We start from the raw sequence: 16,140 nt of genomic DNA, 5'->3' as shown, positions 1-16,140 counted from the left end.
TGATCAAACTATAATTTTTTACTCTACTATCAAACTGTACCTATTCCTAACACTTGTAACGGATAACTTTTTACAGTATTTCAAATACTAAACCTAAAAGGTTTAAAATTAAGCCAATGGCTGTGTACTTGAACTTTATTTTTCTTCACCACAGTTTTTTTTTTGTCATTCCAAACTTTCAAGGAAACACGATCTAATTTTTCATACAAAACCTGACAACCATTCCTATCTTCTACGAAATGTTCAGGCAAGTTAGGCAAGAGCAGATATCTTACTCATCACACAATACTGATGCCGACTTTTCTATACATTTGGTCCTTTGAAAAATTAATGATTCCCCTTAAGAGCAAGCCCCTGTGTGATTTACGGGTAGTTTAATCATGTCAAAGACCATTAAAACATATCAATTTTATATTATTGTGAGGACATCAAGATACCAACATACTTCAAAAAAGAGAGATTCATCATTCAGAATACCTGGAAGGAAGGTTAAAGTTTCTTCAAAAATTACATGAAGATAGTAAAATTCCAAAACAGCCTTTAACTTGTCATTACCAGAATTAAGGAAGCAAATTCCTAACCATTAAATACTTTAACATAGAATGGCTCAAGAGCAAATGAATGAAGTCTTACTTATTCCAGTTTTGACTGAAGTAACGTGAACATGGATAACTCAACGTAATAAACAAGGTCAGTCAGGACACTTTTCCTTATACAAGGAGAACTGCTATCCACATAGCATCAATATGTTACTAAGACCAAAGTGAAATTTCCTTCCTAATAAGTAGAACACAGACTTTTGGCATACAACTTCAGTAATAATGATGGCTTAATTTTCAAAAACTATCATGACTATTGTATATAACATTATCACCTGTTTCTCCACTTCTAAGAACATCCAATTTACCTCTGTAATGAATCAAAGGCAAAGAATCCTATGACAAAGTGAACGCTGCTAATTCAAGCAAAGGCACACCTTAGTCGCAAAGGTATAGGTTAGAAGGTTTGCTATGTGTAAAGACTAGACTAATAGTTGGTCTTTATTTCTCACGGAATTACCAAATATGTAGTTTTCCAATAGGTGCACATATTTCCCTGTACAGAGAGCGAATAAGATAAGCTCAAGTGAACCACATCATACCAGTGATAAGTCCATGCAAGTATCACAAAAAAATATTAGAAATTTCTGCATGAAATAAAACTAAATATCAAACTCTCCTCACTTACATATATACAGTACTGATATAAAATGTAAAGGATCATGCTTTTTAATCAATTCCAGTAAGAAAATGTCAATACAAAATCAAGCAGTAAAAACAAAAGGCGAACTGATCATGCAAATTTCAAGCCATTATTTAGAGCGTGAGGAAAACATGTTAGTGAAAAGAACAATTTTAATCATCTGGACTTACTCCATACTTTCATTAAGGCAGCTTGGTCACATGCAAAAGAAGAACCTGTAGAAAACAAGAGAGATGCAAGATCTTTTTCCTCAATGTCAAGAAATATTAATCATACTCGATTACCAGAGATATGGCTACATGCCTTTTGAAATAGAAGACTAAGTGTACGTAAGCTTAAACTTTATGCCAAAAATGAACTACAATTAACAAATCACAACAGTAGATAAGATGGATGGTTTTCAGTGTCTTTTAACGAACTTAAATGGGGCATGCGAATGAAAACGTTGCTACTACATTACTGAGCACAATAGTAAAATATTCCACCTTACTACCATTGAATTTCTAAGAAAGTAATACTTGAGCCCTTAATCCAAGATACAGAAGATCAAAAAGGAAATTAGTCTACTACTGCAGATTAAGAAATGTTTTAAAATAGAAAAGAAGTGATCATTCATAGGTATAACAATCGAGTATAATAATTGAATCCTCATCAAACACTTAGTAATAAATTACAAAAGGAATATACATACTGTATTACTGAAATTATAGAGAAAACCCTCCATTAGTAGAGTACTAATTCTTCAATAAAATAATCTTTTACTGATCCATTTATAATGTCAACATACTACAAAGTTATGACTCTTAACGAGTATAACAACTAACCTAGAAATTCTGGAACTTTTTGAAAAATTTACCTAAAGATATTAATGGAAACTTAATCTAAATATACCCAGATTTAACCCAACCACTCATAACCAGAGGAAACCCTGTTATAGCATAACAAGGTTGATACTATAATACAAAAATCAAAACCCAAAAAATCTTAAATAGTTCGGCAACATTAATTTTGAATTTTAAATGCAAGGTCTATGAGGAAACAATTCAATAAAAGAATAGGTACAAGGGAGAGTATATTATTTAAAGAAAGCTTACGGGCATCCCATCTCATTCAACGCTGAAGGAGAGATGAAATTCCTTGAACTTACCCTGGAATTTCACTGTATCCCTTAAAATTTTTACTTTCTAATGATCAAAATTTAGTATGGAGCTCAGACAACAGAAAAATTTACTTTTCTGTATACCAGCACATTTATCGTGATTATTATAAAAGCTTACCTCACTATTATTATCATTATAACTAACTAAGCTACAACCCTAGTAGGAAAAGCAAGATGCTATAAAGCCCAAACAACATATGTAGTCATACCTAACCTCATGTTATTATTTGGCTCCAAATCTCACGACTTGACATAAAAATCAACATCCCCTCGCCTTCCTTGAGGCTACCGCTCGTGAAACCCCAAAAATTAACATTTCAAAATCCACAAACCCACCATAAAACACTACAAAGCAATACAGGACCGTAAGTCATTTGGAGATTCAATTTTCTTAATAATACATAAAAAGAAAACGCTTTCCAAGGAATTAACAGTTGGCTTATAGATATGCTGATGAGTCCATCTTTCAATTCAGAGAAAGATGATCAATTTATTTGTAGATCCTACCTCTTTTCTTACTTATATAAATACTCTTCATGACTGGAGCAGTCAGCATCTTTGATATAGCAGAAAATCTGTACACAATTGTGTAAGGGTGGAAATTATTGTCTGACTCAAGTTAAAAGAAAAACTAGAACAACAATCTCTTCACTGTGTATGGTTTTTATCATAACCAATACGTCTTCTAGTCACTTAGCACAAAAGTTCAATCAAAAGCCATAGTGACAAGTATCAAGTATCAGTTGTATTTCGACAAAAGGTATTGTACTACAAATACAATACAGTATTAAAATGTATGCAAGCACACGATTAACTACACTCCAAAAAACCAGTAATGCCCTACAGCAAAGTGAACAAATTATCTTTGATATTTTCAAGTTTTAAATTAATGTTTTTTATTGTTTTATGTGAATTTTATATTTTATTGCCTTTTGCCATTTGTTGCTGACCAACATTGCTAGAACGACTATAATGAAAGGTAAATGGGCAAATGTTTTTCACAAAAGAAAATCATTTTAATGGCTAATATTTTCAAAGTTTTAATCAATTTTATACATTAAAGTTTTATATAATATAACATTTACTGTTTTTATTTTTTTTATGTTTAACTTTCTATTCCTAATGGTAATTTCTGTATCTCTGACTGTCCAGCATAAATTTCTGTAAAGCTAGCTATTTTTATCACATTTAATTTTCTTAACATCTTTAAAAAAAAAAACACCATACAGATAGAAGCAACTCAATAGGAGGTACAACTACTATAGATTCAAATGAATGAGCAGAAGGCAGATACCATACTGTAAACTAAAAGTTTTGAGGCTCTTAACCAAATATTTTTGTATTATATCCCAAAAAATGGCAAATTTTGTATACTAGTGTACTATGAAAAGAAATTTTTTCATAACCAAATTAAAAAAAAACGGAATAAAAATTAAAGAGGACAATGACCAGTAACAGCACCAAATATAAGGACCATTACTCTCATAAACTAACAGCACCAAAAATAAGGACCATTGCTCTCAAAGTAACAGCGCCAAAAATAAAGACCATTACTCTCATAAAGTAACAGCACCAAAAATAAGGACCACTACTCTCATAAAGTAACAGCATAAAAAATAAAGACCATTACTCTCATAAAGTTACAGCACCAAAAATAATGCCCACTACTCTCATAAAGTAACAGCACCAAAAATAATGCCCACTACTCTCATAAAGTAACAGCACCAAAAATAATGCCCACTACTCTCATAAAGTAACAGCACCAAAAATAAGAACCATTGCTCTCAAAGTAACAGCACTTAAAGTAAGTACCATTACCATCATAAAGTAACAGTACCAAAACTAAGGACCATTACCTTCATCCTGTAATAGAACCAAAATTACCATTCCCAAATTTAATATAAATATATTTATGCATATGGTACATGGTACACACCTGGACCTGTGCTTTTTACTGAAGAGGCCAGAGGCTCCTGGGTTAAGCTAGACGGCTGTGATGGAATATTAAACTCTTGCAAAGATTCCTCCTCACGATTAGGTTCGAAAAGAGGCTGAGAAGGGATATCTGGCACTGTGGGGAAGTTAACAGGAGAACAAAAAGGAGAAAATGAAGTCAATGACGATAATAACTCGGGAGAATAGCTGGAAGATCCAGATGTTGACATCAAGCCTACCATAGCTTCTTCTTGAGCCGTAATTGGTATACCATCGACACATATCTGCAGGGAAAAACTTCACTTACTATCTTGAATATGAATATTTTAAAATTGTTGTGAGGACCAAATAACTATTGAAATATGAACTCATCTTCAAATTTTTCTTCACTTACAAAATAAAATTTGATATATTGCTAGGGAAGCAATGTTCTTTATGATATGCTGTAAAATAATAGTATATATTCAAACATAACCAACAATCAATTTACTTGTATTTTGTAAACCAGATTTAAGACCTAGTATGAAAACAGTACTAAAATTATACTAATCCGAAAAAAGTACTCAAGTTAGACCAAACTTATATCCATCACATGGTAAAGCTGGAGCAAAAAAACTCGAGAAGGTTGAAGTTATACAGTTAAGGCATACAAGATAAATAGAAATAAGTGACAAGTAGAAGATGAAAGAAATGCACTTTGAGGTGCTGAGGGAATGCTGCAGAGCCTCAGGTAGGGACTAAAGTATACTGCGCAAGTTGCTTCGCATGTGGTACCATCTACGGGGCAAAGTTTTACTGTATAAGAAGTATCCATAATTACATGCATTAAACAATCAATGACAACACAGCAGAAATAACCAAAGAATGATACATCTAGTTGCTATTCTTTTTATTACTGGTTTACATATCCCTATAATAGTTAAACATTTAAAGTAAATTTAAAATCTACGATCACAAATTACTGGTCAAAAAACTAACTTTCAAATTAACAGTAGTTGGTAAACACCCTTCTAAATACAAAAGTGAAAAGAGAAAAAAATTCTATATCCGATAATGAGGAAGGAAGAAACCAAAAGCACATAATTTGGCGCCTATATATCATTACCCATTAGAGTGGAATCTTTATTGTTCTTACAACATGTTGAGAGAATGGAAAATGGCTGTCTGCTAAAGAAGGTGATGAATGCAAGAGTTGATGGGAGAAGTACAAGAGGAAGCCAAGGTTTGGGTGGATAGATGAAGTGAAGGAAGCTCTGGGTGATAGGAGGATAGATGTGAGAGAGGCAAGATAGCGTGCTAGAAATAGGAATGAATGGCGAGCGATTGTGACGCAGTTCCGGTAGGCCCTGCTGCTTCCTCCGGTGCCTTGGATGACCACGGAGGTAGCAGCAGCAGAGGATTCAGCATTATGATGCTTCATCGGTGGTGGATAATGTGGGAGGGTGGGCTGTGCCACCCTAGCAGTACCAGCCGAACTCGGTTGAGTCCCTTATCAGGCTGGGAGGAACATAGAGAGGAGACGTCCCCTTTTTTGTTTCATTTTTTGATGTCGGCTACCCCACAAAATTGGGGGAAGTGCCTTGGTATATGTATGTACAACATAAAGATGGTAGTAATTGAGACCAGAGTCAACTAAGATTGTTAGACATATACTTTGATATTAACCTGCTTTTCTAGTCTTGGAGAATGGGACTTTGGTTAGAAAAGGACTTCAATACTTCTTTAGCATCAAACATCCTAACCCAGGTCTACAACCTTCCTTCTTTGCGAAGATGGACATTAGTCAGAACAGGAGAGCGAATAATATTTCTCAAAACTTTTCACTTCAAGATCTTAAATCTTCCCTCTTCCCTGAGCAGGGAATTAGCCAGGTTAGAAGATTAAGCAGTAAAAAGTCTCCTAAAAAATCACAGCAAGCAAAATCATAGTTGCCTTTCAGTTGCATCTCGAATTATGGATGACCCATGAACCAAGTCATTTTAACCCTTTTACCCCAAAAGACGTACCGGTACGTTTCACAAAAGCCATCCCTTTACCCCCATGGACGTACCGGTACGTCCTTCCAAAAAAATGCTATAAAAATATTTTTTTTCATATTTCTTATAATTTTTTGAGAAAATTCAGGCATTTTCCAAGAGAATGAGACCAACCTGACCTCTCTATGACAAAAATTAAGCCTGTTAGAGCAATTTCAAAAAAGTATACTGCAAAATGTGATGGGATAAAAATAACCCCTTGGGGGTTAAGGGTTGGAAATTTCCAAATAGCCCGGGGGTAAAAGGGTTAACGAGGCAGTTCTGAAGAGCATATGTTACTATAACCATTCACTACAAGATTGCAGAAAGATTCACAGCTTCTATAAGTTTTCAACCTCCCATCAGCATATATGTTGTCTTTTTTTTTGAAGAACAGGTGCTGGTTGTAAAAGATCCTCTAGAATAGCTAGATTTTGTAGAATTGCATTGCATATAGTTTTTCCAATGTCACTGCTGAAATGCACTATTCAACCAGTAGACATGGTCAAGCCTTCTGCTTAGCATTGAAGAAAATCCTTTTAACATGTAAATTGTATGGATTTACTCAAAGATGTATCCCTTTACTGTAATTTTTTACCATATCTTATTTACCTATATTGTATATACACTCATTTTACAAAATACATTGGACTATTCTTCCTATAAATATAAAAAGGTTATCTCTTAAATTAAAGTTGATGTTCGGCATTTTTAAAAGAATCTAAGTGTTAAATACATTCGTCGTCGGCACCCACTCGTGTCCGAGTATTGGGTTCTGTCATTAGCCATCAGCCTCGTGAGAAAGAGATGAAGAAGGGTGGAGGAAACGACAGAATGCCAGTAGCTGGGTATATTGTTTTGGGTGGTCGTGGCTTTGCAACGGCCACGCACACACACTTGGCCCACACCGTTTTCACCGCGGCTCAAGACATATGAGACAGGCGGCTTATCCGATGTTGGTTGCATCGGGCTGCCGGGTTCTTGTTATGTCAAGGCCCGCCTTGTTGCCTGCCCGACAGGCATTGCCCTCTTCCGCCGGCGCTGGGAAGCTCCGCCGTTGGGGTCTTGTTTGGTTTGATTTTGGAGTTTTCCTTCTCCTAGCCTTTGCCTATCTTAAATAAAGGAGAAGGCCTATAGGGGTCCAGTCTTGGTCTGGTCTCTCAGAACTGGCCTTAGCGGTATGGTTGAGCCTGCCAGGGTGGATAAACTACCCCACCGCCATTGCCCAGCCCATCATTGAGACACTCAAGCCCCTCTACTGCAGCAAAGTGCTGGACCATTACTCCCACATAGATAATGCTTGTTAATTCAACTCACTCCCTCCCCCTAAAAAACTAGTGATAATTGCAATGAACAACTAAAAGGTACATGTCCTACCTTATGATTAGAAGTTGCAGGATTCAGCTGTTTGATCAAATGCATACGGTAATTCTGATTATAGGTAACAGGATTACCGTGCAATCTAAGTACCCGTAAATGAGGTAAGGCACCGAGAGGTGACAGTACGCCTTGCAATGAAAGGACATTCTCTCGCAAATCTAGTTCTTCTAAATTATTCGTATTCTGCAAACCTGGGAAAATAAAATAAACATTTATTCATTGTCTTAAGATTCCTACAATAATCAGCAATTTGAATCTGAATATAGAACAGGATATAATCACATGACGAAATACTCTATCCCAATTTTTACCTAGATTTCAGGGAAATTCTCTTGCTATGATACATACAGTATATATAAAATTTCAGGGAAATTCTCTTGCTATGATACATACAGTATATATAAAATTTCAGGGAAATTCTCTTGCTATGATACATTCAGTATATATAAAATTTCAGGGAAATTCTCTTGCTATGATACATACAGTATATATAAAATTTCAAACTTACTTAATATTTCTTTGACAGATGCAGAATAACTTAAAAATCCCCTGAGTCTCATAAAAAAATCTTTGAATAAAGTAAAGCTAAACAAATTACGCCACAAGTGATCTAGTACAGTACAACAATGGGAACATGAAAAACACAAGGAAGAAAAGAATGCAGCAATAGCCAATGGGAAGCACCTAAATTATTACTATTTATAATATAGAAAGGAAGGCATAATATGGCTTAAAATACTTATTCTCAAACTTAGGCCTCAAATGTTAAAAAATTACCGAATATTATCCTTACCGTCTATATGCGAGAACAGATTATTACTGGCTATCAACACAACAAGTGTATATTGAGCAGTACTGGAAAATTTTGGAATAAGGCGCAATAGATTGTGGCTGATGTCGATATGCGTCACGGAGGGTAAGCATTCCAAGGCAGAGGCATCCTCTAGCTCACAGTGACTCAGATCTAATATCTGTAAAACAAATCCTCAAATGCGATTATTCTATATTTCAAACTGATCATGCTTGAAAAAAAATAACCCTATTGTTAAACATTTTTTTTCAAGCTTGTCATATCACTTCATACACACCATTAAAAACAGGACAACTATACTCAATTTTTTTTAATGAGGCGCATTTGCACTGACTCGCAGCGGTGCCCTTTTAGCTCGGAAAAGTTTCCCGCTATCTGATTGGTTAGAATTATCTTGCCCAACCAATCAAGGTTCAGGACACTTTTCCAAGCTAAAAGGGCACCCCTGCGAGTCGGTGCAAATCTGCCTCACTAAAAAGAATTGACTATAGTCATATTCCTTAAATGTTCAATGTCCCAGGGGCACTTCTTACTGCTCAAAAGACCTTTTTGGTAACATTCTATTAATCTAACCTTAAAAGAAATTAGTAGTCCCTCATTATAATAACATAATCTTCCATCCATTTCCTATCAAATACTGAAACTGATACTAATATTGTCACAAAAAGATTTTATAAATCTTTAAGATACACAACCATCTTAATAAAAAAAAAAAAAAATTGAGGAAAATTTAGTTTTCAAATACTTCTGTAGAAGGGAGTTTTTTCAGTATGGCACTGTTCCAAGAATGATACTATGTACTTTCAGTCTAGGCAGAAGACTCTTTAAGATATATAACCATCTTAATAATAAAAAAAAAAAATGAGGAAAATTTAGTTTTCAAATACTTCTGTAGAAGGGAATTTTTCAGTATGGCACTGTTCCACGAACCATACTACTGACCTTCAGTCTAGGCAAAAGGCTCAAGCTGTGATCCAGAACACCAAGAGAATTGTGAGCCAGAACCGCCTCTTGCAACTGCTCCCAAAGGAACTCGCCTGCCTGAATATAAGGAACATGTAATTAAAATAAAATTACATTTGGGAAATAATTCCAGCAAAAATACATGATAACTCTACTGCATAATAATAAAAATAAAAAAAGGAAAACAATTAATTGTAGTCAAACGATACCATGTGTTGAAGCAGGGATTGAACACCCAAATTACAAAGTAAACATCTTAACACCCTCAACTTCAATAGGTAGGCTATATAACTATGCATTAACTTGTATAGAAGAAAATAATTTGAAAAAGTCTAGATAAAAATTATATATCAAATCCTAATTCATTCACAATTAATGCATCAATACTTTTATACGTTTCAATTTTTAATGCATTTTACCAACAAACTATAAGTACCTATCATTTCAATTTCAACTTTTTAGCAGATTTCTTCCACTGCTCTAAGTTCACCCAAGGATTAAACCTAATGTATCGTCTTTCAATTCATCATTAAAAATACATCTTACCTTGTCAGCACCACAACGAATGAAGAGGTCACTCAATCTACTAAGGCCCTTGACAGACGATATTGATTTGAGAGTTGGCCGAAGGCTCTGTAATGCCTTGAGGGTTGTAACTGGTACATGGTCTAACTCAAGAGCTTGCAAGCTACGAAAGCAACGAAGGCTTGTAGTTTCATTTGCAGGGAGACTGTGCCCTAAAAATTAAACAAAGTTTTAGATATTTTTAATCAAACACAACATCCTATGACATTCCTTGCCTAGGATATAAAGGATAAACAACTGATAAGAAATAAAAAATAAGTAGTTGGATGATAAGAGTTGAAAATTACCAGAGGGATTGCCATTCCATTTCCCATGTCAAACTCTCTTTTTATTTGACTTTGCAAAGTCAACCAGATCTGCATCACCTATTGTATACGGAATATAAGGAGGAACTCTAGTACGCAAAATTGCAGGGTGAATCAGCAAAACAGAAATTAAAGTTAACCCTTGTTTTGGTCATGGAATTATATCTTTTTAGCCTTCTGAGGATTTGATGAAGCACAGTTCATATAGATACCATACATTGTATATTTCTGCATATAGGACGACACTGAAATGATGTCTATTAGTACGCTAGCCTTGGCCTTAGTACAATAATCAATAACAAAGGTAACCAAACCATATTTAACTTAAATATCATTAGCATATGTTCATGATAAATAACCTATTTGAGGAAAATTTCCACATTAACATAGAAATCAACTTTTATCTATGAGTTCAGCTAAGAAACTATAAACATCAAGATATTATTGGTATTTTCTGCAACTATTATCTCCTCTAACCTTAGAATAATTTTAATGGTCATTAATGGCAGTAGTAACAACATCTAGCTTAACATTATATTCAAATAAGTTGAAAATGGAATGCACAATTATCGTTTGTAACAGTTTAGAACAATCATACGACCATAAAATTATCATACTGTCATTTGTGGTAGTTTGTTATTGTTGACTAAACAAAAACAAAATAGTTTTCCTGTTGTACAATGAGTAATGTACTGGAATTTCTAAGGATAAAGTAAGTAAAATATTTGTAATATAATCATCTTTAATAATAACTTCTAGTATCATCAGTTATCACTAAGATGTGTAAATGCGTTCGTTTTTTCATTATGAAAGGTGGTAAAACAAACAAAACAATGGTTTCCGTTCAAGGCATTAAGGAAAAACCATATAAAATTGCCTTTCATTAATCTCTTTTGAATTTCTAAGAATACAGTAAGTAAAATAAAATTGGTAATAACATCAGTAATGCATGACAAAATATTTGGTAAGACATCTTATGCTGCAAAAGCTAGCCTATACAGTACACAGATTGTTTTACAGGTATAATTCCCCAGTTGTCTTGCACAATAGATATGACCTAAATTCATTAAAATTTGTCGAAATGTTAGAACTCGTCTCATCTAAAGGTTGTCTTACGTATGGAAATATATGGTATATAGAAAATTTATTCAGTTTTCTATTGTAATATTTAGTTTCTACCTTTACTCCTTTGTCAATTAAGCTACAAAACGTCAATATAATAACTAGGTTGACATATGACGTCAGTGGTCACTGTGATTAAGTTTTCGAGTTATAGGCCTGACCGATTTTGTCACTACCAGGATCACATGAGGGTTAATATGAAACGGCTACTTCAGTGGAAACTACCAGTTTATGGTCTTTCTATGCCACTCTATACCCACAAATTTTCTTGGCTCATGAATCCATCATTTTCAATTAAATCCCCTGCTTTTCTTGCAATCTATGGGACTCATTCTGTTATTCTTTTTGTCCATTATTATCTGTCAGTGCAGCATACCCGTAAATAGATGATCTTTTATTTAATTGGTTATACGGTTCTCTGCATCGCGAAAACCAAATCCGCAAAATGACGAGGGCCTACTGTATCGGAACAAATAGATCTGTCATTATTATTATTGCACTAGCTTTTTGTAAATAAAAAAGTATGATTTGACTACACAAGATATTACAAAACAAAACAAAAAACAGATTTTCACCTGAGCACATATTTCAAAATCATTGACATGCATCTTGCCTTACCTTGCCTTGCCCAAAGCCTTAGGCCAGTAACTTTCTGCAAAAGGTCATAAATGAACTGAAGCTGGGGAATGGAAGGATGCTGACGATGATTGGGAGGCAGCACATGGAAGTTAGTGTGTTGCTCTATTTCCAGTATTAGGCTGAAGGCCTCCTGAATTTCGCATAATGTCCACGTGTCTGTAATAAACCATTAAAATAAAACTTTTAAACAAAACATAAAACTACTTAACTTAATTTCCGACTACATATGAATTAGATAAAGTGCACCTGCACTTTAGGTATCCCTGTGATTGAAATAAGACTAACTGGCACTTATAGATTTACAAATATAATATGAAGGGCTTAGATACTATGGTGCTTTGGTTATTGATCAGAAATTGGTGAACAAGTATATGTACATATATTTGATGGAGTAGTAGTGACAGAACATCTAACAGAGCATTTTGCCTAATGGCAATGGGGCTGTTAACAAGCCTAGACAATAAATCAGATAGTCTTGTTTTTCAACAACATACCATTACATCAGAGATTTAGACAAGGCTAGGATTTCCAAGACATAGGGAATTATCTTTAGTAAAAAAATAATTAATTTTTAAATCTAAAATCAATTTTCGAACCCTTACCTATAAAACTTAATTCCACCGATCACATCTGTCGGCTCCACAGATATGATCGGATGAATTAAGTTATAAAGGATAAGTGCAATTGATTGATTGATTGATTTGAAGTTCTCTGGCATCCTGAAATCGAAGGTCATTGACACCAATATCATTTATTATAAATAAAGATAAAAAGAATATACAATTAAACCAGAAAAGTAAATATGCTATAAAAGTTAAATAGCATTAAGAAGGCCTGCTTCTGATACAAATTTAAAAATGCAACTAGAATTATATGGCACATCATATTCAAGGATCCTTGGCAAGGATAAACCTGCCATTTTCACCACGAGCCTCAAACAGATATCCATTTCTTTCTGTGCTATAAGTGGGGAATTCAGTCAACAAATGCCTCATTGTTAAGGGTATTAAACGGTCGTCCCAAAATGGTGTTGGCCAGCCAGCAGAAACTCATGTGTCATCCGAGTGTGACCAATGCGGAGACAACAAAGAGTAGTCTCCCATTTTCAGGGCATCCCATTATATCTCAAAGGGGATATAACAATCACAATTTCTCTCATCTTATTTTCAGTTAAACTATAAGTGCGAGACAAATGAATTTTTATATTTAAAATTAATTTTTGAACACTGTATAACTTAATTCAGCCGATCATATCTGTGGAGCCGACACATGTGATCGACTGAATTAAGTTACATGTATACAGAATAAGTGCGAGACAAATGCAGGTTTTGAAACCTCAGGATGCTTTACACATCTAAAGTCAATATGTTCATCATCTCCTCCTACACCTATTGACACAAAGGGCCTCGGTTAGATTTCACCAGTCGTCTCTATCTTGAGCTTTTAATTCAATACGTCTCCATTCATCATCTACTTCGCGCTTCAGCCATGTACGCCTGGGTCTTCCAACTCTTCTAGTGCCTTGTGGAGCCCCGCTGAATGTCTGGTGAACTAATCTCTCTTGGGGAGTGCGAAGAGCATGCCCAAACCATCTCTATCTACCCCTCATCATAATCTTATCCACATATGGTACTCGAGTAATCTCTCTTAGACTGTAGTTTCACTTCTAATCCTGTCCTGCCATTCAACTCCCAATATCCTTATGAGGGCTTTGTTCTCAAATCTACTAAATCCATTGGAGATTGTTTCACTGTCATACCATGACTCTTGTCCATACAGTAATACCGATCTCACTAAACTGATATATAGTCTGATTTCTATGTGTAATTTCAGGCGATTTGATTTCCAAATTTTACTTACCTAGCCATTGTCTGATTTGCTTTTTTCAATCTTTCACTAAACTCTAATTGTAAAGACCCTGTATTGGAGATCATGGTTCCTAAATACTTAAATGATTCTACCTCATTAATCCTTTCTCCTTCCAATCTTTTAAAATTAGTTATTAATCCATTTACTGTACGTATTACTGTATCTTTATTACTTTAATAATTATCACTTTTATGGGACCAATGAATCATGTTTGTAAACTCTTGTTAGCCTTACCAGATGAATTTATTCTTCAATGTGAGAAGAAACTGAAACAAGGACAAGTTGGACAGCCAGTTGGGAGGAAGGAGACTAAAATATGAATAGAAAGTGTAAGGCAAAGAGTACACTACAGTAATGTAGCTGGAGGCCAAAGAACTGCTAAAGGAAGCTTTCAATATTGTTTATAACAAGGCACCGTGTTCGGGAAACTCTAAAGGGTGTCCCCGCCAATGATTATACTTACCAAGTGACAATTTATGTTGGTGATCTAACAGAAGATGAGCAGACTGGCGAAAAGCCGCAGCCAGGCCACAAACCCGCTGCAGAGTAGCATCATCCATGATTGCTTGATGTTTACATGTTTACCTACAAATGAAAAGAACTCATTAATCAATCAAAGTTTCTATGATGAAAATAAGCTTTCTAAATGCAAGCATTTTACAGAAATATGTTATTTTTATTAATAAAATAAATTTTTGAATATACTTACCCGGTGATCATATAGCTGCAACTCTGTTGCTCGACAGAAAAACCTACAGTCAAAATACGCCAGCGATCGCTATGCAGGTGGGGGTGTACATCAACAGCGCCATCTGTCGAGCAGGTACTTAGTACTCCAATGTCAACAAAGAACCAATTTTCTCCTCGGTCCACTGGGTCTCTATTGGGGAGGAAGGGAGGGTCCTTTAATATATGATCACCGGGTAAGTATATTCAAAAATTTATTTTATTAATAAAAATAACATTTTTCAATATTAAACTTAGCCGGTGATCATATAAGCTGATTCACACCCAGGGGGGTGGGTAGAGACCAGCATTACATGTTTACATTATTATGAGCTAAGTATTTTGTATTTCATTTTAGCAGTTATTCAAAATAACAAACATAAAATAAATAAGTACCTGGTAAGGAAGTCGACTTGAACAATTACTCTGCCTTTTTAAGTACGTCTTCCTTACGGAGCCTCGCGATCCTCTTAGGATGCTGAGCGACCCCTAGGATCTGAAGTATCAAGGGTTGCAACCCATACAACAGGACCTCATCAAAACCTCTAATCTAGGCGCTTCTCAAGAAATGACTTTGACCACCCGCCAAATCAAGTAGGATGCGAAAGGCTTCTTAGCCTTCCGGACAACCCAAAAACAATAATAAAACATTTCAAGAGAAAGATTAAAAAGGTTATGGAATTAGGGAATTGTAGTGGTTGAGCCCTCACCCACTACTGCACTCGTTGCTACGAATGGTCCCAGAGTGTAGCAGTTCTCGTAAAGAGACTGGACATTCTTAAGATAAAAAGACGCGAACACTGATTTGCTTTTCCAATAGGTTGCGTCGATTATACTTTGCAGAGATCTATTTTGTTTAAAGGCCACGGAAGTTGCGACAGCTCTAACTTCGTGTGTCCTTACCTTCAGCAAAGCTTGGTCTTCCTCATTCAGATGGGAATGAGCTTCTCGTATTTACCGTCTGATAAAATAGGATAAAGCATTCTTTGACATAGGCAAAGATGGATTCTTAACTGAACACCATAAAGCTTCAGACGGGCCTCGTAAAGGTTTTTGAATAGAACTTAAGAGCTCTTACAGGACATAAGACTCTTTCTAGTTCATTTCCAACCATACGATAAGTTTGGAATATCGAACGATATTGGTCAAGGCCGAGAAGGCAGCTCGTGTTTGGCTAGAAAACCAAGTTGTAGAACATGTAGCCGTTTCGGATGAGAATCCGATGTTCTTGCTGAAGGCATGAATCTCACTGACTCTTTAAGCTGTGGCTAAGCATATCAGGAAAAGAGTCTTAAAGGTGAGATCTTTCAGGGAGGCTGATTGTAGCGGTTCGAACCTGTCTGACATAAGGAATCTTAGTACCACGTCTAAATTCCAACCAGGTGTAAC

At 35.2% G+C, this 16,140-nt stretch overlaps 1 protein-coding gene across 4 annotated transcripts in view; it reads right to left on the bottom strand.

The window, feature by feature from the left end:
• The window catches only part of LOC137617236 (serine/threonine-protein kinase 11-interacting protein-like), a 108,258-nt gene that overhangs the window by 78,053 nt on the left and 14,065 nt on the right, over positions 1-16,140 (bottom strand). For 3 of the 4 annotated variants that reach the window (XM_068347193.1, XM_068347190.1, XM_068347191.1), the window contains exons 3-10: positions 14,489-14,610; positions 12,136-12,312; positions 10,052-10,242; positions 9,485-9,583; positions 8,525-8,702; positions 7,729-7,922; positions 4,338-4,620; positions 1,413-1,457 (exon numbers count right to left, since the gene is read on the bottom strand). In XM_068347193.1, the coding sequence (XP_068203294.1) occupies positions 1,413-1,457; positions 4,338-4,620; positions 7,729-7,922; positions 8,525-8,702; positions 9,485-9,583; positions 10,052-10,242; positions 12,136-12,312; positions 14,489-14,585 (1,264 nt within the window). In that variant the 5' untranslated portion in view covers positions 14,586-14,610. The remainder of the gene's footprint in view (positions 1-1,412; positions 1,458-4,337; positions 4,621-7,728; positions 7,923-8,524; positions 8,703-9,484; positions 9,584-10,051; positions 10,243-12,135; positions 12,313-14,488; positions 14,611-16,140) is intronic. The other variant, XM_068347192.1, reaches the window with a different exon arrangement.

This window comes from Palaemon carinicauda, chromosome 23 (genome assembly GCF_036898095.1).
Source record: "Palaemon carinicauda isolate YSFRI2023 chromosome 23, ASM3689809v2, whole genome shotgun sequence".
Taxonomy (NCBI): Eukaryota; Metazoa; Arthropoda; class Malacostraca; order Decapoda; family Palaemonidae; genus Palaemon; species Palaemon carinicauda.
The sequence above is the reverse complement of the archived record's forward strand: the minus strand, read 5'-3'. Positions and strand labels throughout refer to the sequence as shown.